At 41.1% G+C, this 21,849-nt stretch overlaps 1 protein-coding gene across 3 annotated transcripts; it reads left to right on the plus strand.

The window, feature by feature from the left end:
• The first annotated feature begins 330 nt into the window (after positions 1–330).
• On the plus strand, positions 331–16,774 carry LOC308475527 (OX-2 membrane glycoprotein-like). Of its 3 annotated transcripts, none has more exons than XM_081002549.1 (6): positions 331–458; positions 6,555–6,636; positions 7,622–7,948; positions 9,808–10,071; positions 10,897–10,998; positions 15,342–16,774. In XM_081002549.1, exons 1-5 carry the CDS (start codon positions 447–449, stop codon positions 10,989–10,991), a joined length of 780 nt encoding a protein of 259 aa, XP_080858675.1. In that variant the 5' UTR covers positions 331–446; the 3' UTR covers positions 10,992–10,998; positions 15,342–16,774. The 3 variants fall into 3 exon arrangements, with proteins under 3 accessions (XP_080858675.1, XP_080858676.1, XP_080858677.1); XM_081002550.1 differs by having other exon boundaries at positions 15,383–16,774; XM_081002551.1 differs by having other exon boundaries at positions 15,515–16,774.
• Positions 16,775–21,849: the final 5,075 nt, after the last annotated feature.

Raw genomic sequence — 21,849 nt, forward strand, 5'->3', positions numbered from 1 at the left:
CACAGTCATAAAATAGAACAGGAACAGTAGTAAAGACCTCGGATTTTTATTTAAAGCATTTCCCTAGTAAAGGGCATCATTAGTTAGGGCCCCTGATAATCCCACAAACATTTTATACAAATATCCTTTCCTTTCTTTAACTATATGCTCCCCACCATAGTCACACATCTAGCAGAAGCATCATTTTTCAAAACAGATGCTAATAAGATAATGGCCAATTTGTGCTCTCAGTTACTGCTCTATAATCTCTGTTTAGCTCTAAGAGCATGCTTTAGACTTCTGTCTCTCATAGTTCACTGCCCACCCCCCAACCATTAGGGAGGGAGGAGACGGGAGATTAGACATTCCCAACGCATTTTCCTGCTTTCCTTTTCCACACTGTGGCTTTTCCAGCCTTCACTGGAGGTAGCAACTGCCCTCGTGTGCACTCTTCTTCATACCAGAGCATGCGTCCCAAGGTAAGATGCTTGCTGTGATGCCAGTCCAAGGCACAAGCTTGGGGATTTGTCTCTGAACATAGGGAGAAAGTAAAGAGAAAGTGCCTGCATGTTCTCAAATGAGGCTGAAATTGGTGTTTGCTTAAATCGGTCCAAAGCCGTACTGCCTGAATTCAATTTGCCTCCGGCATTCAATTAGCTCAAGAGTAGTGGCGCAATTAGTTTTAGCCTCTGGATTCAAATAGGCTTACGAGGGGCACATCTCACTTTAGATAGTCATGCATGGTGTGCTCACTTCAAAATGTGGTAATCCAAGATTGCTGCATTTGGAAGCCCTTCTGCTCAGCTGCCTGGAGTGGGGCCCAGCCCTGCCCTGGTGATGCCATTGCTCAGGAGCAGGGCCAGATTAAGGTTTGATGAGGCACTAAGCTACTGAAGGTAATGGGGCCCTTTATATGTCCAGCTGTCCTTTGTCAACAATAAATTGTCGCTGTTTTTTTGTGTTGAATATATGCTATACGGTAATTGATGGACCTAATAGATATCTAAAGCCATTTGCACATAACGAAATAGGTATTTTATCAAAGTAATTGTTGAACTAAAATACAATTAAGAAGTATATTAATAGTGAAATAATTACTAAGCTCTAACTTAAAATGATTTTTTATTCATAACAAACTTAACAATGCAAACACATTGTCATTTGGCAATAACAAAAGTTCCTTTAGAAACACAATTTACCCTTTTTTTTTCCTTTAATTTTTTTTGGGGGGGCCCAAGAGAGTGGGGGCCTAAGCTATAGTTTGTTTAGCTTATACATAAATTTGGCACTGCTCAGGAGAAGCACAAAGGTGCTTTTATGACAGCAATGTTCCACATGCTTAACTGAAAGGGAAATCTTACTGAACTGCGTGAGATTCAGGGTGCTTCTAGGTGGGGACCTAGTAATGCAAACAGGTATTTGACTACTGGGTTTCCCACCCCCACCCCCCAAAAAGACTGAATATGGATTAAAACTGAGGGGCAGATATGGGGAGAGGGGAATATGAGAAAAATGTTGTGTGGTTGCAGCAAAAACAATGGCACACATGAGAATCGCCAATCCCACACTCTTGCTTATAAGTAAGATCATGTTTATGTATAGGATTATTTTCACACTTTGGCAAGAAAAAAAAGAAAAGAAAAGCCATCATCCTTGTCTTCTAGTGAATGTAATAGGAATATTTGAAGCATGAACATGAGAAATGCAGAACAGGATTTGAGTTCCATGGAGCCTGATCCTATTCTTTCTTATGCAGAAGCAAATCCTACTGTGTTCAATGGGGCTAGGTCACAGATAAATGTGCAACAGAGTTGCAACCTTTTTGTTTTTGAATCCTTTTGGTGCTATCTGTGTGTATGTGTGAATACTGTTAATGTGGGGTAGAAACTAATGAAGACCACAAATTTTAGACAGGTTATACCCTTGGGGATGATGTTGTAATATTAGTAAGTCTGCGTGACTCATGTAGTGGTTTCCTATGTTGAACAGGCTCTGTGCAGTTTAGATTTCAAGCATGACTGTTTATGGTACTAAAATCCATCAACCCCAACTTCTCATCATTTCCAAGGGTTATATCATTACTGTATTATTCTGGGTGCTATTTCCATAACGTCACTAACCTAGTTACTGGCAGGAGATTTCACATATAAATCTCCTGGGTCTGCACTCAAAATCACTGCTGTGGTCAGAAATTCTTATCCCATTCATTAATATGCACTGCATGGGTTTAATTCTGATCTATTATTGTGGTTTCAATTGCTTTTTATGTAAATTCTTGACTTTATGATTAGGTTTGGAGTGAGATGGTTCTATATTTTTTATTGTTGTGACATTTCAATTTGTTAGTCACATTGGGTTTCTTTGAAAATTAAGCAGCACATACATTTTATTTTAAAAATACATGAACTGCAAGCTGTGTAAATAAATTGCTGTTTTTATCTACTATTTAACTGGCCCAATTATGACAAAAAAATGTGATTAAAGTGTGTTATCTGGTAAGTAATCTGCATGCAGGTATGGTTTCAAATGTGCACCTACAGAGGAAAGTTTTAAAAGCTTAGAGGACTCACAGAAAAAGACACTCTCTCCAAATCTAGGTTCAAAAGCTGATGTTGGGAAGTCAAATGAAACTATCTTTAAGTGAGGAAATGGCTGGACATTTATAATATAAACAGCGAAGTGTCTTGTAGCACCTAAAAGATACATCCATTTATCTCCCGTACACTTCCAAACACCAGGAACCACTTCATAGGATGCATTTGCATCTATTTGTGGACTCTGATCCACAAAAGCTCATGCCATAATAAATTTGGCAGTCTTTAAGATGTCAGAAGGGTATTTTGTTTTGCTTTGTTTCTTTGCTGCAGCATACCTACTTAGAGATTGGGTTGGCGTGCAACAATGCTCTCCTAAATTATTTGCATTGCACATTTGACCGTAATGTGTATGGTTCACTTTCTTACAATGTTTAAAAAGATTTAGAAAACATGGGCAAAAGGAAATAATGGTATTCTTTGGTTTTCATTTTTTCCTTGCCAAGGCATTTTAAATACTGTATGTAAGTTAATTTTATTTAAATCAGTGTAGGTTATTTACTTGCAGCTTGTTCAGTATGAGAAGGTGGGCTTCGTTCCTAGAAGGCGGTGTAGAGGGTTCGAGTTTACAACACTTTCGATGTGTTATACTTTAATATATATTTTTCGACTGGCCCTACCAATAAACATCATTAGAACCATGCTGCAGATGTGCTTTAAGTTCCACTGTCATTAACAAGTCATTGTCTGCAATCACAGGGCAATAAATCCCTCTGGAATCAGTGGTGATTGTAAACGCATTTTAGTGGGACAAGCCAATGAATGGAAAGAAACTACTTAGCATGATGCAGTTTACAACCCCCTCTCCAAATAAATCTGTTGGAGGGTCAGTTGTGGTGCTTAATCTGTGCCTTCATCTATGCTGAAGGGGAAAGGTTGCAGTGCAGTCCCACATTCAATCTCTGGGATCGCCAAGATGGGCTGACCTGACAAGAGATCCCAGCCTCAAAGCCTGGAGAGCTGACAACACTGGATCACCACTGCATTAGCAGGCAGCTTCTGGTGCCCTTTGTTCAACCTTAATATGTGTAAATAAGCACAGATGTAAAGATCTAATAATTTTCTTCTGAGGGGAACCTAACCTGGGTGTTGCAGCCAGGAGTTTTGCACTGCTTGGAGAAAGGGATTGATCATGTTTTGACACTGAGCCAATCCAAAAGTTCTATAGGTGGGGATTAATCTATTAGTGCTCATTCACACATGCACATCACTGCTTGGTGCAAAAGATAGTCAATGTGTCAAGCACTCTGTGTGTGTGTGTGTGTGTGTGTGTGTGCGCGCGCGCGCACGCGTGCTTGTCATATGAAGGAGAACAAAATGTGTTAGGGTTTTGAGATTCTAGAAATACATTTTGCAATAACACAAATCACATTGCTTGCTTTTCTTTCTCACTTCTGACATCCTGTTAATCCCTCTCTCTTTATTGTGCCAGCTCTCTTGAGGGAACGTCTTGCCACTGAGATACTGACTAGATTTAGTTTCCATTGACCTTAAAGGCATTAACTACCCACTGCTCATTTTGTTTTTCTTTTGAGAAGTAGTTTGCTTGCCCCATTGTTCCTTGTTATTCTTCTCCCAGATGCTTCCTTCCTTGATGCTGTAGCTGAAATGCTTATCTTCCTTTAAGTTTCCACCCACAACACATCCTTTTCTTAACAATTATCTCATTTCCTTTTGATAATAAGTCTGTTCCTTAATCATATTTAATCCTTGTCGGTAGCTGGCATAACATAATGATTAGGAGACTGAATTACAGATTGAGATACACCAAGTTTCACTACTGCCATGTGCTCACTTGGTGATCTTAAACCAGCCTGTAGTATTGTGGGGGAGTTTTAATACTGGTTTACCATAGATAGCTGCTGTAAGGACTACAACTAGAACATGAACACGAAGAGCTCGGAATGTATGAAAGCGCTACACATTTTGTGCAGTGTTTTGTGATTTAGAATACAGGGCTTAATTGGAGCCCAGGGGTTTTCTGAGTCTCATCACCAGAACAACTTCTTCCAATGCTAGGGCCTGGAGTTGAACATGAGAAGTAACAATGTGAAAAAATACTTTCCATGAGCTTCTGAGAAACAACAACCAGAGCCCATGCACCAGGGGTTTGTGATAGGCATCTAAGCAATGTGACTAGTTCCAATAGATTATTGGCAGTGGTGAGAGGTAAGGGACTCCCTGATAAAATTGACAATCTCCAACTGCCGACTCAATCCCAAAATTTACAATCTCAATCTGCTGACTCAGTTCATATTTCTACCAACTCCATCTTCTGACTTAGGCTGAATAAACATCATACATTTAAAGCACATTATTATTATTATTATTATTATTATTATTTATTAAATTTGTATGCCACCTTCATCCAAAGATAAGAGGGCAGTTCACAACATAAAAAATACAAAATGAGAACACAAAATTCAAAATACATAATAACAACGAGAACAAAAGCAAACCAATAACCCTTAGAATGCTAATCAGCCAAAGGCCTGGTTCTGGAGAAACGTTTCCGCCTGGTGCCTAAAGATATGTAATGAAGGCACCAGACAAGATTCCCTAGGGAGAGCATTCCACAAACAGGGAGCCCTGCAGAAAGGCTTGTACTTGTGTTGCCACCCTCCGGACCAATCATGAAGGAGGTCCTCAGATGATTATTGCAGAGTCCAAGTTGATTCATATGGAGAGAGGCTGTCCTTGAGGCACATGTCTTCAAAGCACATGACTTTCCCCAAAGAACCATGGGAACTGTAGTTTACACCAGAGAGCTATAACTCCCAGCACCCTGAACATGCTACAATTCCTGGGATTCTTTGTGGAAATTGATAGGCTTCCGATGCATATTAAATTTATGGTATGTATGCAGCATAGTCCCAATCACTTAGCTAAATCATGGCTCCCTGTGGTGTGTTCTAAAAACAGTGGTTTAGAAAGCTTCCACACAAGGTTAGCAGGCTGGACTGCCACTGGCCCTCCTGAAATTTAAGAATCAAAACCCACTACATTAGGGATAACCAATGTTGTGCCCTACAGATGTTGTAGGACTGCAACTCCCTTCATCCCTGACCACTGGCCGTGCTTACTGAGTCTGATGGGAGTTGGAAGTCCAACAACATTTGGGTAGCACCACATTGCCAGCTCCTGCATTGCATGATAAGCTCCTCTACCAAATTTCTACTCTATGCAAGGAGAAGAAGTTTAATAAAAAAAACCAACAACACGGCCCTGTTTCCTCTTTATCTGTTGATGGGGCATTCTCAGATTTTACAGACTTCATTTCATAAACAGAAAACACTTCTGCTAGGAAATCCCATGAAACCAATGAGGATCACATGTAATCATTTTGAATGTTTGTACATCATGGCACAGAAATATACATGCACTGGGAAACTAAATAAAAAAATCCTTCCAGTAGCACCTTTAAGACCAACTAAGTTAGTTCTTGGTATGAGCTTTCGTGTGCAAGCACACTTCTTCAGATACTTCAGATGGTGTATCTGAAGAAGTGTGCTTGCACACGAAAGCTCATACCAAGAACTAACTTAGTTGGTCTTAAAGGTGCTACTGGAAGGATTTTTTTATTTTGGGAAACTAAAGCCTATCATAGCTTCCCAGGTTGTACATGCTGAAAAACACCAGTGAGGTCAAGTCTCATTAGTGACAGTCCATAGGTGGATTTCAACTTCCCCACTATTTAAAGAAATGGGTAAAGTGCGGTATGTACAATGTGAAGTAGCCTTCAGGCCAATGACCTGCCATTTGTTAGTTCTTAGCTAGACATGGAAAAGCTTCACTGCTTGTTTTGGGGAGTTTTGTCTGCTATGGCAACATTTTGAAAATCCCCTGATATGGTTGCAGTGGAACAACAGCCTCTATCTTCATTATGCACCTAGGCTATACCCAAAATCCAAATAGTAGAGCATTGTAGTGGCAAAAAAGGCTATTGTGTATCTGTAACACATCTCTTTTTTCTATTCCTAGTTAAATGAAGGTCTCTGTTCCCCATGGACTTTCCAGGGCCTGACTCTGTGCATCATATGTATTGTTCTCTGTAGGATAAAGGGTAAGTCTAACATGATTAGTGCATTGGGGAAAGTGTAATGACTAGGCAAGGGTGGCTCAAGACATTTTGCCACCTGAGGCAATGGACAACATGGTACACACACACACTCTTGATATCGAGTAGCCAGCTGGACTGACTGCTGAATCCTAATTCAGTACTAGCAATGGGGCACTGCACTGTCCTGGAGGGAGGTCAGCACCATAGTTGTAAGGCTGGAGCCCCACAGCTCTCATCTCCAACAGTATGGACAGGGATATCAGGAGGAAGAGCTAAGGGCTGCCACCACCTCCCATCTTATGGCACCTGCACCAGTCACCTCATTCTACCTAATGGTAGAGCCAGACCTGTGACTATGAGCCAGTAGACCAGCAAGTGTGGCTGGCAGAGGGCTATGGAGAGTCTTGTGCTGCTGTGAGCAGGATGGGCTTTTATTTTGAGTCAAAGAAATGTATTTTTTTGGCATCTGTCTGTCTCAGGAGACAATGGAGGAGCACGCTTTGAGGGATGAAGTCAAACTGTTGGAAGGTTGCAGCACCTGCTGTGGCTGTAGAGACCAATGCAGGAGAGATATGTTTTGTTGCAGGTCAGGCAGATGAAGGCATCTGGTTGTGCTGCTACAAATGAACCATAGTGTTTCTTTTCTCTGTGCTCCTCCCAGTGGCCTTTCATCTTCTGGTCACTGCACAGACACACACAGAGCTGCCTTGTGAGGTTAAGTAATGTATGCAGCAACCCTCTTCCCCAAATTGTTCCTACCATGAATTTCAGAAAGGCTTCCTTTTCCCTCCACCTATCCAGTGAAAGGTTTTTAAAAAATGAAAGAAAAATATTTTGGAATTAGCAGCCCAGTTCTAATCTGTTCATGGTTGCTAGAAGTGCAGAACAGGAATTTTTGCATAAATAAATATTTTCCTTGGATCTAGACCAAGGGATTTGTAAGCATAAGATACGAGAGGTGATTATTAATTATTTTGTCTTGCCGCAGGTGCCATATTGACAAGTGACAGAGACGTGGAGCTGGGCGGCAACGCTACTTTGAGATGTACCCTAACAGAATCTCTTCCAACTGTTCAAGTTACATGGCAGCAAGAGGTTAATAAAAACGTTGTAAATTTGGCAGCATATTACAACAACCAAATTCCAAATATTAATGACCGATACAAAGGTCGAGTCAATTTAACAATTTTAGAACTCAATGACACTGCCATCAGCTTCTGGAATGTTAGCACCCAAGAAAATGGTTGTTACCGATGCATATTTAACATATTTCCTCTAGGATCCAATAGCAAAAAAACTTGTCTTTCTGTTTACGGTGAGTCATTTCATATTAAAATAGCTAGAGCAGGGCATTTCTTCAAATATGCTCCTTTGATAATGAAGCAATACAACACACACCATTATCTCCCCCCTGTTCCAGGGGCGCAGGACTTGCCCAAGTTTGGTTTCCTTAGGAAGGGTGTTACAAGAGCCCTACAGCATTTCCTAATACATATAACTACCGATTGAGTATAATTGGAACTACAGCTTAAACCACAGGTGGTGAACCTGTGGTCCTTCAGTTGATGTTGGACTACAACTCCTACGATCCATGAGCACGCTAGCTGCAGATTATGAGAGCAAAACCTGATAGTCTAAGATTACAATATCCACAGCAGATCGGAGGCAGTATATTTCCAGTTGCCCAGTTCCTGCCTGTGGACTTCCTGTGGGCATCTGATTGGCTACTGTGAGAGCAGAATGCTGAACTTGATAGGTCATTGATCCATTAGGTTCTTATATTCTTCTATGCTGATATGGGGAGTGGAACAGAATACTAAGAAGCTCCGGGGACCAAAAGCTCAGCTTGGTGTCTGATCTCCATCTGCCTCAAAACTGCAGGCTTCTCCTTTCGTTTCCCTGTATATACAGAGACCTGGATCACAACATTTGTTAACTGTGCAGGAGGATCTGTCCCCTTCTCTCATAATTCTTCCGATTAAGGACATTCCCAAATCTTTTGTTAGCAATGGGCTAAGCAGTTTGTTGCTATGGCAACATATTCCTGAACAATTAACAAGTCCAAGGTTCTGGCCTGTTATGCCACAGAGAAACTCACACTAACGAAAACCCCTTTGTAAAACTGATTATAAATCAGCCCACTGTGTAATAATGCTACAACATATGTTTTGGTTTTCAGCCAGAATATTGCAGTGTGGGACATTGGGCTTGTCCACATGTATGGTGTGTTGAATAACACACTATAGCACACTACAGTTGAAGGATGATTGCTCAAAGTTAACATAAGTTTCCTACCATATAGTAGGAAAGTGATAGTCAAGGGACCCCTGACCATTAGGTCCAGTCATGGCCTACTCTGGGGTTGCGGCGCTCATCTCTCTTTATTGGCTAAGGTAGCCGGCGTACAACTTCCGGGTCATGTGGCCAGCATGACTAAGCCACTTCTGGGAAACCAGAGCAGTCCACGGAAACGCCGTTTACCTTCCCACCGGAGCGGTACCTATTTATCTACTTGCACTTTGACATGCTTTCAAACTGCTAGGTTGGCAGGAGCAGGGACCGAGCAACGGGAGTTCACCCCATTGCGAGGATTCGAACCGCCAACTTTCTGATCGCCAAGTCCTAGGCTCTGTGGTTTAACCCACAGCACCACCCATGTCCCTTTTCCTACCATATAAGGTAAAGGTAAAGGGACCCCTGACCATTAGGTCCAGTCGTGACCGACTCTGGGGTTGCGGCGCTCATCTCGCTTTATTGGCCAAGGGAGCCGGCGTACAGCTTCCGGGTCATGTGGCCAGCATGACTAAGCCGCTTCTGGCGAACCAGAGCAGCGCACGGAAACACCGTTTACCTTCCTGCTGGAGCGGTACCTATTTATCTACTTGCACTTCGTGCTTTCGAACTGGTAGGTTGGCAGGAGCAGGGACCGAGCAACGGGAGTTCACCCCGTCGCAGGGATTCGAACCACTGACCTTCTGATCGGCAAGTCCTAGGCTCTGTGGTTTAACCCACAGCGCCACCCGCGTTCCTACCATATAGTCTGCCTCTAATTCAACAGTTTGCAGTTTGCCCTGCTGAGTCCCTCACTGATACAGTAGCATCTTTTCATCTTCCTTTTATTGCCCACCTGCTGTCCTTATGGTGAAGCATTTTGTGCCGTCATTTATGTCACAGGCCGCCTCAACACATTTTTACACTACAGCATCTCTGATGGGCGCTTGAATGCCACCTGCTCAGCAACGGGCTTCCCACGTCCCAACATCACATGGGTTGTGCCAAGAGGCCTGAAGGAGGAACACGAGATCACAAATCCCAATGGAACAGTATCGGTCATAAGCAATATCCTTGTAAATGCCTCAGATAGCCATTCTGGACAAGAGATGATCTGCAAGGTTACACACAGGGGGAAAGAGATGGATCTCAAGGTACCAAGAAAAGGTAAGTGAGCAAAGCACTCGGTGCCTGTCATCCTCCTAAAAGGTAGCAAACTTTCACCTTAAAAATCTTGTATTTTCTTTTCTTCCATTCTACAAGGGATGGTGAACCTGCAGCCCTCCATATGTTACTGACCTACAGTTTTCCACCATCATTGATCATTGTCCATGATACCTGGGGGCGATGAGAACTGGAGTATAACAACCTCTGGAGTGTCACAAGTTTGCCATGCCTGATGTAAAAGAAAAGAAAAAATTCAGACTAAAGAGAGGCTTTAGTGCAGGGATGTGGAACAGGTTCCAGGTGGCAGTTTTTGGCAGTTGAGTGGGGCTACCCACCTGTCCACCCCTGGATCCTTTAATACTGTATATTTCACACTTCCCCTTATCAAGTAATAATTATCATTTTATTCTATTGTTACATGCATGCATTCTTCCTTATTTTTCCTTCCTTCAAGATGGATTTGGGCATGTGCTTTTAGTCTCCCTCTGAAATTCTTTACTCTTACCTCTTTCATAAACTGAAACACACTCACTGGTTTTCAGCGAATGCATTTTGAACATATTCTTAGAAGTTATTTCAACCTCTAGTCATCTCACCCACTACAGCAAATTAAGGACCTCACTTTCAATGTAGAATTGTGATTTTATTCTATATTACATTATTATATGATATTATATTATAATATAAATCATTATTATATTATATTATATTATATTATGTTATGTTATGTTGTTATGTTATGTTATGTTATGTTATTGCATTTATATTTATATTACATAGACTCCTCTCCATACTGTCAGCAATTATTTTCTTTCCTCCATATAGGCTATCCATATGCTGTGGTGGTAACTGTACTTGTCCTAATTTCTCTGACTGTGGTTATTATTGCGGTGTGCTGCTGGAAACGACACCAAAAATAATGCAGAAGTAAGTTATTTAAACCAAAAGAAGATAAATATACGTTGTTGCTATGCAGACTACTTGAATGGTAGCCGATGCACATAAAAATGCTGGATAGCAGCTGAATGATAGGGCTTGTGCTCAGAAATGGAGAGATATGTCAATTTTGGTTTGTCCTGAATTCTCAGTTTTCTGAGAGCTCCCAGCTAGGCTCCGCCCCCTTTTGTGCTTGAAGAGCAGACCAGAGTGAAGACTACTTCTACTCGGTCAGCTCCCCTGGCTCCGCCTCCCCAGTCACGATTGGTTCATTTGAACTGAGGTTTGGCGGGAACCTCAAGGTCTGTGACCTGAAGAGGTGGACCAGGAGCACTCTGCCGGGAGTCATGGAGGATCAGGGGTGCTGTGCATGGGCACGCAAAGGGTGCCCTCCATTTTATGGGGAGAGCGGTTATTTTAGAACAAATTTATTGACTGGAGAACACCATCACAATTTAGAAATTATGAATTTCAAAGGTTGGCTGTGTTTCAGTTTTCATATTGTTTCATAACAATACTCCGGACACCTGTACACATGATCTCTACACATGTGCAAGTGTTTGTATGGAAGTATACACTTGTTGTACGTCCCAGTCACTGTGTACACAGACTGTACACTCATTGAACATTACACAGGAATAGCAGCAGGGTTGTGCAGCTCATCTGTTGTGTACACGGGGACCAAGATGGAACACACGATGAACGTATTATGTGAACATCTCAAGTGTTATCTCATAAAGAGGCTTTGCAAAAGTTCTGAAGCATTACCAAAACTACCATATCAGTATGCGTGTGCTTTCCCCCACAGGGCAAAAAGCATTTTGTGTGGATGGGAGAAATATTTTGACTGGGAAAATGTCATGGAAGGAAAGGCTTAAATGTCATTCACAGCTCTGTATTCCCAATCTGGTTCAGGGGCTTCCCATACCCCATCTAGCTTGGCCCAGAGATGTTTATAGACTTGAGCTATGCATCATAGGCAACACTGATGATAATATGACTTCCCAGTCCTGGGAGATGGAGTTTTCATTGGTCTACAGCCTAAATTCCTTCATATTTAAAATATGCTCCATGAATTGGCAAGGCTTGTGAACAAAGAAATTACATTCAGCGTTTAACTTTCTCCAGGCAGCTTCATTTGAAACAGCTTTATTCCTGCTTAAGTCATTCACAACGTTTAAACAAAGTGAGCTACCCATAACATTTTAGCGATGAGGCAGTTAAGCTTAGTGAGAGTTTTGGATTGATGTCAGCCACAACCCCATATGAAGCTGAAGATAGAGGCTTCTAGAACTTTCACTTCCTCTCTCTGGAACTTTCTTTTTCCTGCACGCAAACAGGCACGCACACACATACAAGCAGAAACTGGGCCACCAGCTGAAAGAGACTTTTCAGAGGTGGAATCGCTTCCCTTACAAATCAAGGCAAATTAACTGTGGTGATTTAAAATTAGACTTTTGTAAAAATGCATATTATTCTATTAGGATTTTGAATGCCCCCCCCCCAGGTTTAAATGAAAATTCTATGAAAAATGTATATGTACAGTGGTACCTCGGGTTACATGCACTTCAGGTTACATATGCTTCAGGTTACAGACTCTGCTAACCCAGAAATAGTGCTTCAGGTTAAGAACTTTGCTTCAGGATGAGAACAGAAATCGTGCTCCGGTGGCGCGGTGGCAGCAGGAGGCCCCTGGTGCTTGAACCTGGTGCTTCAGGTTAAGAACAGTTTCATGTTAAGAATGGACCTCCAGAACGAATTAAGTACTTAACCCGAGGTACCACTTTATTGGAAATGAATTTATTTTTTAAAAAGGAAGTTCTAACTGGAAAATTAAATGTTCATCAACATACAAAATCAACTTTAAAAATGTAGGGCAGGAGTAAAAAATTTCAGCTGACCTATCCCAAATCCTATATCTTGACAAGCTCTCTACTTTCAAATTTCCCCCTCAGCTTTCTTATGAGCCAACAATGTTGTGCCATACCTCCACTGCCCAGTCTCTTGTCTGGAACCATATCCTGCTTGAAATTCCTGGAAACATCAGATTAAGACAGATAAGGACAGTCATAGGGAGTGTCTACCATAACTTAAAGCCAAGTATCATAAGGAGGGATTTTGTTTCCTGTGCTAAACAAAAGAAATGGACACTTATAAATTCTTATCTAATATTCAGAGATGTTTTCGTAGGGTAGCCTATCAAGGTTTTTACAGCACTGAGGAAATAGGAATGAAACTACAAATTAAGGGCATGTTGTTCTTGACGTGAGAACATATTCTTCTCTTGCTGGGGCTTTAGGCTGTGGCAATTTTTTTAGGAGATCATCATGGCAGCCAGAGCCCATGGAGTGTCCAAAAATGAAGGCAGTTGTGTTGCTCCATTGTGTATGTGTGTAAACATGCAATCACACACGCATGCACACAAAAGCATAATATCCAGTTTATTAGGGATCAGCCTGGCTGAAACATCTGCATAATTACAGTGGTACCTCAGGTTAAGTACTTAATTTGTTCCGGAGGTTCGTACTTAACCTGAAACTGTTCTTAACCTAAAGCACCACTTTAGCTAATGGGGCCTCCTGCTGCTGCTGCGCCACTGGAGCAAAATTTCTGTTCTCATCCTGAAGCAAAGTTCTTAACCTAAAGCACTATTTCTGGGTTAGCGGTGTCCGTAACCTGAAGCGTATGTAACCTGAAGCGTATGTAACCCGAGGTACCACTGTATCTGGACATAAGCTCTATTGAACTCAGCAGCGCTTCCTGCTGAAGGCATATAAGATGATGTGTGTCAGAGGTGATTCATACATTAATAAACAATAGTAATGATAATAATAAGTTCAACGTCTGAAACTCACAGCAAGGGTAGCTAGCTATATCTTCATAAAGAAATCTGCTCTTGTACATCTAGTACTTTCTTCTTGTAAGGAAATTGACTTGTCAAAGGATTTCTTGAAACATCTTAACATTCAGACAAGTGCGGAGCAAGAGCAACACCCAAACCTGCCCTTTCAGCTCTCAAAAGTCCTGTTTCCTATATAGACTGGATCCCTTCCAAACAGTAGCAGCCAAGCCCCAAACAGGATATATTGCACAAGAACCCTGACCTTTCCCTTCACCTTCATAGTTCCATATTTTCTCTTGCAGCTATGGAGTGGCTTTTTATTCTGAAACATTTTTGATTGTCACACAAGTGAGGGCTGCACACCACACACTTCCTCCTGCAATGTGGGTTTGTGGTTGTGGAGCAGGAGTAGTTCTGAGAAAAAAAGCAACGTTTCTCTCAAGAAATAAGTATTCCTCAAACACTCATGTGCAATCTATTCCTGTATTCCCCCTCCCCCTTTCTTCAGCAACCTGGGTCCTATTTAAATAGGGCTTGTTACAGAAAATGCAAGTTTAGTACTGTTTCTGCCATGACTATGTAGAGCCCATTGCCATACCCGGCTGGTGTGAAATTTTTGAAACACTTGGAGCAGTCATCTCATTCTTTCCTCATACACTATATATATGAAGATTCAGGAAGAAAAGTGAGAATAGACTACATTCATCATACACAATGGGAAAAAACTATGAAATGGCTCCCTGACAGTTGAAACACGCCTGACATTGTCATTTTTTACCCATTTACCCAGGTTTTAGGTGGGTACAGTGATGCTCATCTTTTAGTTGCTGGATGAGCATTTTAAGAATTTTGTATTGTACATCTTTTTCTAATTTGGCTCATAATTTTAGATTTTACTTCACTATATATTAAGTTGTTAAGTTACCTTGTATCATGGCAACAAATATATATATAATATTGATAAAATAAAATAATTAAAACTACTCTATCTATCTGTTCTCTTTTAGGAATCTATTTTTTTTTATAAGATATTTATTAAAGTTTCAAAAATAAAAAAAGAAGTTACAATAGTAATAATAAAAAAAGAAAAAAAGAAGAGAAAAAAATAAAAAAAGAAAGAAGAGAATACAAAATACAAAAAAATAAAAACAATTAAAAACAAATCAATCTTTCCATATCTTATCTTTCATTCACTTGTTTCCCTGACCTCCTCACACCTCCCCTTTTTGTATTCCAGTTCAGTAAGTTAATTCAGCAAATCCTTTCCCTCTTTGTTTTTATCTTAGTCCTTTGTCTTAATATGTAATAACTGTATATTCTCATCTGTTAGCAGTCCATTTTTACGTACTCCTTGTAACATTGCTACTAAAACCCCCTTAGCTTCATTCCAACATTCATTAATTTTACAGAATTTCTGTAGATAGTCTTTGAATTTCTTCCAATCTTCTTCCACCGACTCTTCTCCCTGGTCTCGGATTCTGCCCTCTTTTAGGAATCTAAGGGATTAAACCAACATTCTGAATTTTGTTCCAGGGAACTGAAAAAACATTCTAGCAACTGTGTCTATATAACTAGAATGTCCTGAATGCAGCATCAATTTAAAGGAGAACCTGGACCAAATTTGTGATTCATCATTGTCAACTTTTCCTCTTTTTCTACTGAAAGGACCTCTATGGCTGAAGCTTACAACTCTGCCTACAGCGAACAATGGCTGGTCTCCAACAGGGAAATAACATGTATCTTGGCAGGCCTACCTTCTAGGTAGTCCTTCCACCAATATAGATGCCAGATTTGTGAACTGTGGCCAGATCAAGTGTCAACAGAAGTAACAGGCCACACTCATTTTCAGTGGCAAATACAATATCAGCTGGGATCCAGAGGTTCTCTTGTACAAGCAGAAAGCATCTCTATGGGTACAACCCCCCTAGATTCTGTCAATTCTCCCCTCTTAATGCAGCCTCTCTTACTACATCCCATGTTTTTCCCAGTGGTGGGAAAGCACCATTGTCTGAGTAGTGCCCTGCTTCTTTGTCACTGGATCCAACCCAAAGAAAATGAATTATTAATTCTTAAATGAAAATAGAATGAGAAAAGAAGGTGGTAAACAGCAGGATTCTAGTCTAGTAAAAGGCTTAGAATTGTTAAAACCAAGAAACACATGTGCAGGGTTTGGGCCAGTTTCCACCATGAAGTATTCATTTGCTCCAAAAAGAAAAAAGCACAATGCAAAAGAAACACAGATCTGCTTCTGTTAATACAACTTTGGCTTTCCTTCTTTAAACACACTATTGTTAGCTGATTTTAAAGGGAAGCTTAAAAGGAAAATGCAAAGGGACAATGTTTTCCAGCAATCTACTGAAGAGGAAGGGCGCAGGTTTGATGAATAAGAGCTATTCAATAATTCTGCAACTATGGGAATTGAACAGGAAACAATTAATTAGGCTTAAAAAAGAATTAAGGAGAAGAGGAAGTTATTGTTTAAAGGGACAGTAGCCCAAAAGACGTTAGCAGTGCTTACCAAACCACAATGAACAGGCTAGTGCTGAAATCGATTTCATTTTAAGAAAGTAATAATTAGAACCTACCAATCAGGTAAAAAAAAGAAAAGAAACACAGGGAAAAAAGGAACGCAGTCGGTAATAATGTCACATGGATTTTGTTAAACCTGAGAGAATAAAGGGATGTCAATTTCAAATTAAATGGCTCATATAAAAGGAACCTAAGTAAATCTTTATTTTTAGATGGGCATTAATTATTTCCTGGTGTTAGTTATCCTAACTGTGCTTTATGGCAAGTTCTTGTACATTTATTGTTACCTCTTCTGTGGCTACCTCTCTTAAAATAAATCATTGCACTGAATGTATGGAAAGACTTGCTGCATTTTATGTAGAAACCAAATAAAGTAATTTCAAAGAAAAGTGATAATATGCTCCTTATTGTTGATGTCTTTGGCTTTTTTTTTTTTTTGTCAAAATGGGACCTCAGATTAAAATAGTGCTACAAGTGGATGTAGATTTGATGTGATGATAGTCTAATAGTCCTTCTTTTTACCTTTAAAAATCTTCCTGCACTGATTTCTTTAAAAGTAAAAAATGACATTTAAAAAATAGCAATGAAGGTCTATCAGAACTAGTAGACAGGTTCTCTGGCCTCCTGCAGTTTCTTGTGGTTACAAGAAAGCCCCCTGAGGTTATTATAGGGGCACTTGGGAAGGTTGAAGAATGTGGACCACCAGAGAGAGGATTTGTAGAATCAAACCAAAGACATTCATTAAAAACTTTGACACCTCTAAAGTAAGGGAAGTGCCCTTCACCCATAGGAATTTCACTGAAAAATTTTCTCCGCTTTGGTAATTTTTTATAATTTGATTCTTTTTAATGCAATTTCTTTTCTAGTGCATTGATGGAGAATGGTAAACAAGCAAATAAGTATGTTTTTCCTGATTACATAATTTCTAATTATGTAAGCCACCTCAAAGTTTTGTAGAGAGGTGGGATATTATATGGATAAATTGAGAAATCTGTGCTAAAGCACTGCAACCTCCCTACCACCATTTGTTTTCAAAACTTTTTTGAGACTGTACGTGCCCCATTGCAGTGTTAGGATGTTCAGCTAGTCAGATTAAGAATGACAAAACTCAGCACAACTACTAAAGAAGTCAGCTGGTAGTCTTTTTCCAACCACTTACTTCGGCTATGCTGCTAAATGAATCAATATGATGAAGGCAGAAAGATGAGAACTTTGCTGAAATCAACTTTCCATTTCCTTGCCTAGATCTGAAGATAATTGTTTGCAAATTAGATGGGTGACTTTGACAAGGAGCGTAAATGATTCATCGCAGACGGATAAATATTTTGCACCTAGATTTGCACGCTTGCAGTTTCAGAGGTCTGGTGATGAACTTTTCAAACACAGGGCAACCTGCCACTCACCCACCTGCTCTAGGCCTAGGAGCCCAGCATGTCACAGAGGATTCTGGGAGGTGTTGGCTCATCAGGCTGTTGGCACTGTTGAGGTTCTGCAAGAACTGTCCACATGCACTAAAACATTACCAGTGTTCTGATGTGGCTGTGACTCACTGGATAATATCGACACCCGCAGTTGCACAATACTTTTACTAGGTAAAAGGCACCCCTGCCCGTATGGGCCAGTCTTGACAGACTCTAGGGTTGTGCGCTCATCTCACTCTAGAGGCCGGGAGCCAGCGCTGTCCGCAGACACTTCCGGGTCACGTGACCAGCGTGACGAAGCTGCTCCGGCGAACCGGCACCAGAGCAGCACACGGAACGCCGTTTACCTTCCCGCTATAAAGCGGTCCCTATTTATCTACTTGCACCCGGGGGTGCTTTCGAACTGCTAGGTTGGCAGGTGCTGGGACCGAGCAACGGGAGCGCACCCCACCGCGGGGATTCGAACCGCCGACCATGCGATCGGCAAGTCCTAGGCACTGAGGTTTTACCCACAGCGCCACCCGCGTCCCCTACCTTTACTAGGAGGACCAACCAAAATGTCACAAAATAGTAGCAAGCTAGCTCTGGTTAACATCCAGCCTTTGTGTTTTCAAAAATAGGGAGTGACCACTATCCCAGAATACTAGCTGTGTAACCATATACTGGGAACGCCTACTAGAGACTTAGTCAGTTTGAAATATCCATTTTGTAAGAGAACCTTGTCCTTATGGCTACAACATCCAGCCAATTTCTGTACTCCCACCCCTTCTTTATTTTTCCTCGTCTCCCTGCCACTTGTTTTGTGTAATTTCTTGCAGAAAGAAGCCCCCTCTAAATCTTTCAGCAACTTTCCGTTTTGCTAACTATGTCTGGTTTAGTTATAGGGTAGTAGTTTAGACTTTCCGCAGGTGGATGATCACAATCATGGTGAATTCATTATCTGAAACACCACAAACTACTCACAACAAGTGGGTATCAGCAGGCTTAGGGGCACTAAAAATAAATATTCAGGGGTAAATCACTAAGGGGTGGAGTGGCAGGAGAGAATGCAAAAGAAGCCCAGTGAACACTGAGTGTGCTCACCAAACACACATTGCTAGCTGACTGACACTTGTTGGAGGTGGAGGAAAATGGACTGTTCAGGAAGAGAGCATGGTTGCTTGGAATTCTGAACAGTGGTACTCTACACTGTTGCTGTTTCCCACTTGTCCTTCATTAGGAAGCTGAGCCACATTCTCAAACAGAAGTTTCTAATAACAAAGCCTTTTGCCAGCAGAACAAGTATACTGTTAGGAGACTTTAACTTGGCTCTACACTGAATGCTATCCAAAGAGTCTAGATAACTAGGGAGCCATGTAGATGGTCCTTTGGGCTCATGTAAGCCTTGGATTTATATTATTATTCAGTCAGTCAGTCAGTCAGTCTCCTGGCACATAGAACAACTGCATCACAGAATTGTTTCTTCCCTATTTATTTACACCCAGTGCTTTTTTTCTTTAAAAATGCATAAGTGTACTCTCATTTTGACTCAAGAAAATCACCATTTTATAGCTCAAATCAGGAAAAATAAATACAGTAAATGGACATTGGGGGTAGCAATGGAACTGACGATTCACTGTGCTAGAGAAGAAACTAACTTTTTTAATAATTTTTTTGTTTCTTCTCCCATTAGATTCACAAAATGTTTAGGGGTATGCGTCCCCCTGTATCCCCCCAGAAAAAGGACTGTTTACACCTATTTAAAATGGTTCTTAAATGCTACCCTTTTGACATAACTGTTGTGCCTCTTTTGTGAGGTCATCCACTGGTTGCCCAAACTTTAACAATGAAACACCAACACTCTTAATAAACCTTTTGTTCCCACATGTACTTCAAGTTTACACCCTCCAGATTGCTTTCTTCCAACTGAGAATGCAGAGTTTTCCCCAAAGTTTTTCACAGTGACTCCAGCTGTGAAAGTTCATGGGAGATTTGCTCTCGTTTTGGCTCCTTTTCAGAAGCTGCTATGTAGCTCACTCCTTCACATGTTTATTCAAAAGCAGTTACCACTAAAGTTAATAAGACTTGCTCCAACTAAATAAGTCTGCATAGGGCATGGATTTGAGAAAAATAACAATGGGCTTATTATTTGGAATTAGGAGATCAAACTATAAATCGGTAATAGAAGATTTATTTTCAAAACCCTAAAACGGGTGTTTCCAATCTTTTGGATTTGTCTTCGCAAGCATTGCCATTTCCATTTTTAGAAGGCTAGGAAGTCATGGGAAAAATCCTCCCCCTTCCAGCAATGGAATGAATCAATATATCAGATGTCAGAAGGATGCCCTCCAGTTTGTGCACAGCAGTTTAAAGTTACAGCTGTCTTTTCATGGCTGACTTTTTAAACAGTTGTTTTGCATAGTCCACAATACAATCCTGTACATGTCTATTCAGAAGGCATGCCCATTAAGTTCAATGGGGATTACTCCCAGATGAGGATTGTGGCCTAACTCACAGAAATACCAAAGGTGTCGTGGGCTTTGAAGATGCTCAAACTCAGGACAAAAGGGAGAAACATGCTAATAGGAAGGCATGCTTGGCAAACCCTCACGGTGATCAACTCCTCCCCAGAAACCTATGTCCCCACTGTGGAAAGATGTGTGGATCCAGAATTGGCCTCCACCGCCACTTACACTGTCACTGCTAAAACCATGTTTTGGAAAACAATCTTACTCAGCTACAAGTGATCACCAAAGAAGAAGAAGTAGTATGTATTTGTGTGTGGACGTATGAAGAATAAAACTGTGAGAATCTATTAGGCATTGTTAAATTTATCAACAACACATTCAAGTTCAATATAAAGCAAGCTCTCATGGGCTTTTCTGAAAAAAAAATTTCTTGGATTTCTAGGTTCATTATTGCTTTGAAATGTGGAAAATATTTGATAAGCGTCAAAGGAAACACTGATGAGTAATTGTGTGGGGCTGGGCATTAAAAGTGCAGGTCCTTCTAAAGTTAAAATCTCTGGGGATTTTAGCTTTGTATTTTTATTTTTTATCTGCTTGGTTGAACTGTTTTTGGTCATCTGTCATGGAAATATTGAGAGCTTTTTGGATTATGTTGGCACTGAATGTGGGAAATGTAGATTCAGCAAGTCCATTGAACAAACAAACAGACCCTTATTGCCTCAAATCTAATTGTGAACACATAATAGCTAGTTTAGAAGAGGGAAACATTTTGTCCAGCTCCAGCATGGGACTGGGGAACCTTTGGCCCTCCAGATGTTGCTAGACAACAGCTCCCACCTTTCCTGACCAATGGCCCTTCCTGGTTGGAGTTGGTGGGACTTGGAGACTACCAACATCTGAAGGGCCACAGGTTCTCCAGCTATGCTCTAGCAGCATCATGCCCATCCTTCTTGGGTGGGTTTGGCCCCTTACCTAATAGTGCTCTTGAGCATATACCTTTATCAGAGGACACTTGCAGCTGAGGCAAAACTTTCCCACTTCCATGACACTGGGTGCTCTCATCTCTGCTATTATGGATTTCCTGACTGGAAGGGTAGTAACAAAATCCAACCACCTTCTTTGGTTCCTCTGTTAGCAACCACATTTGATTACCAGGCAAGGCTGGATGTAGACCACAGATGGAGAACCTCAGGCCTCTTTAAATGGCCTTCTAGATTCTTCTCAAGGCATACACCATCCTGAGCCACATCCCTCACCCTCCTTTGCACCCTCCTTCAGTGTTTTCGGCTGGCTGGAATATGTCTGTGAATTTGGGTAATGCTCCCTCCTTGTCTGGATGGAAGACAAAGAAGGGTTTGTGAGTGAGTAGAAACTTAGCCACTGAACGAGGGTAAAATTCATATTTGTTTATCAGCCCTTTTGCCTCAGGCCTCACCTGCCATTGGATGCGGCCCCTGGAACATTGGCTAGAGGAAATGAGGAACATTGGCTGAAAAGGTTCCCACCCTGGTGCACTTCACGCAAACTTCCACAAATGCCATGTTATCAAGCAAACAACCACATCTACCGCCAACTCTCACTTCTCCTGTCCAACCAAAGACCT

Source organism: Podarcis pityusensis (genome assembly GCF_964106645.2).
Source record: "Podarcis pityusensis genome assembly, chromosome: 4".
Taxonomy (NCBI): domain Eukaryota; kingdom Metazoa; phylum Chordata; class Lepidosauria; order Squamata; family Lacertidae; genus Podarcis; species Podarcis pityusensis.

Bases quoted from the DNA above. Each gene is read 5' to 3' on its own strand.
- LOC308475527 (XM_081002549.1), top strand. The intron at 6,637-7,621 runs GTAAGTCTAACA...GTCTTGCCGCAG, and splicing joins TGTTCTCTGTAGGATAAAGG to GTGCCATATTGACAAGTGAC. The intron at 10,072-10,896 runs GTAAGTGAGCAA...TCCTCCATATAG, and splicing joins TCTCAAGGTACCAAGAAAAG to GCTATCCATATGCTGTGGTG.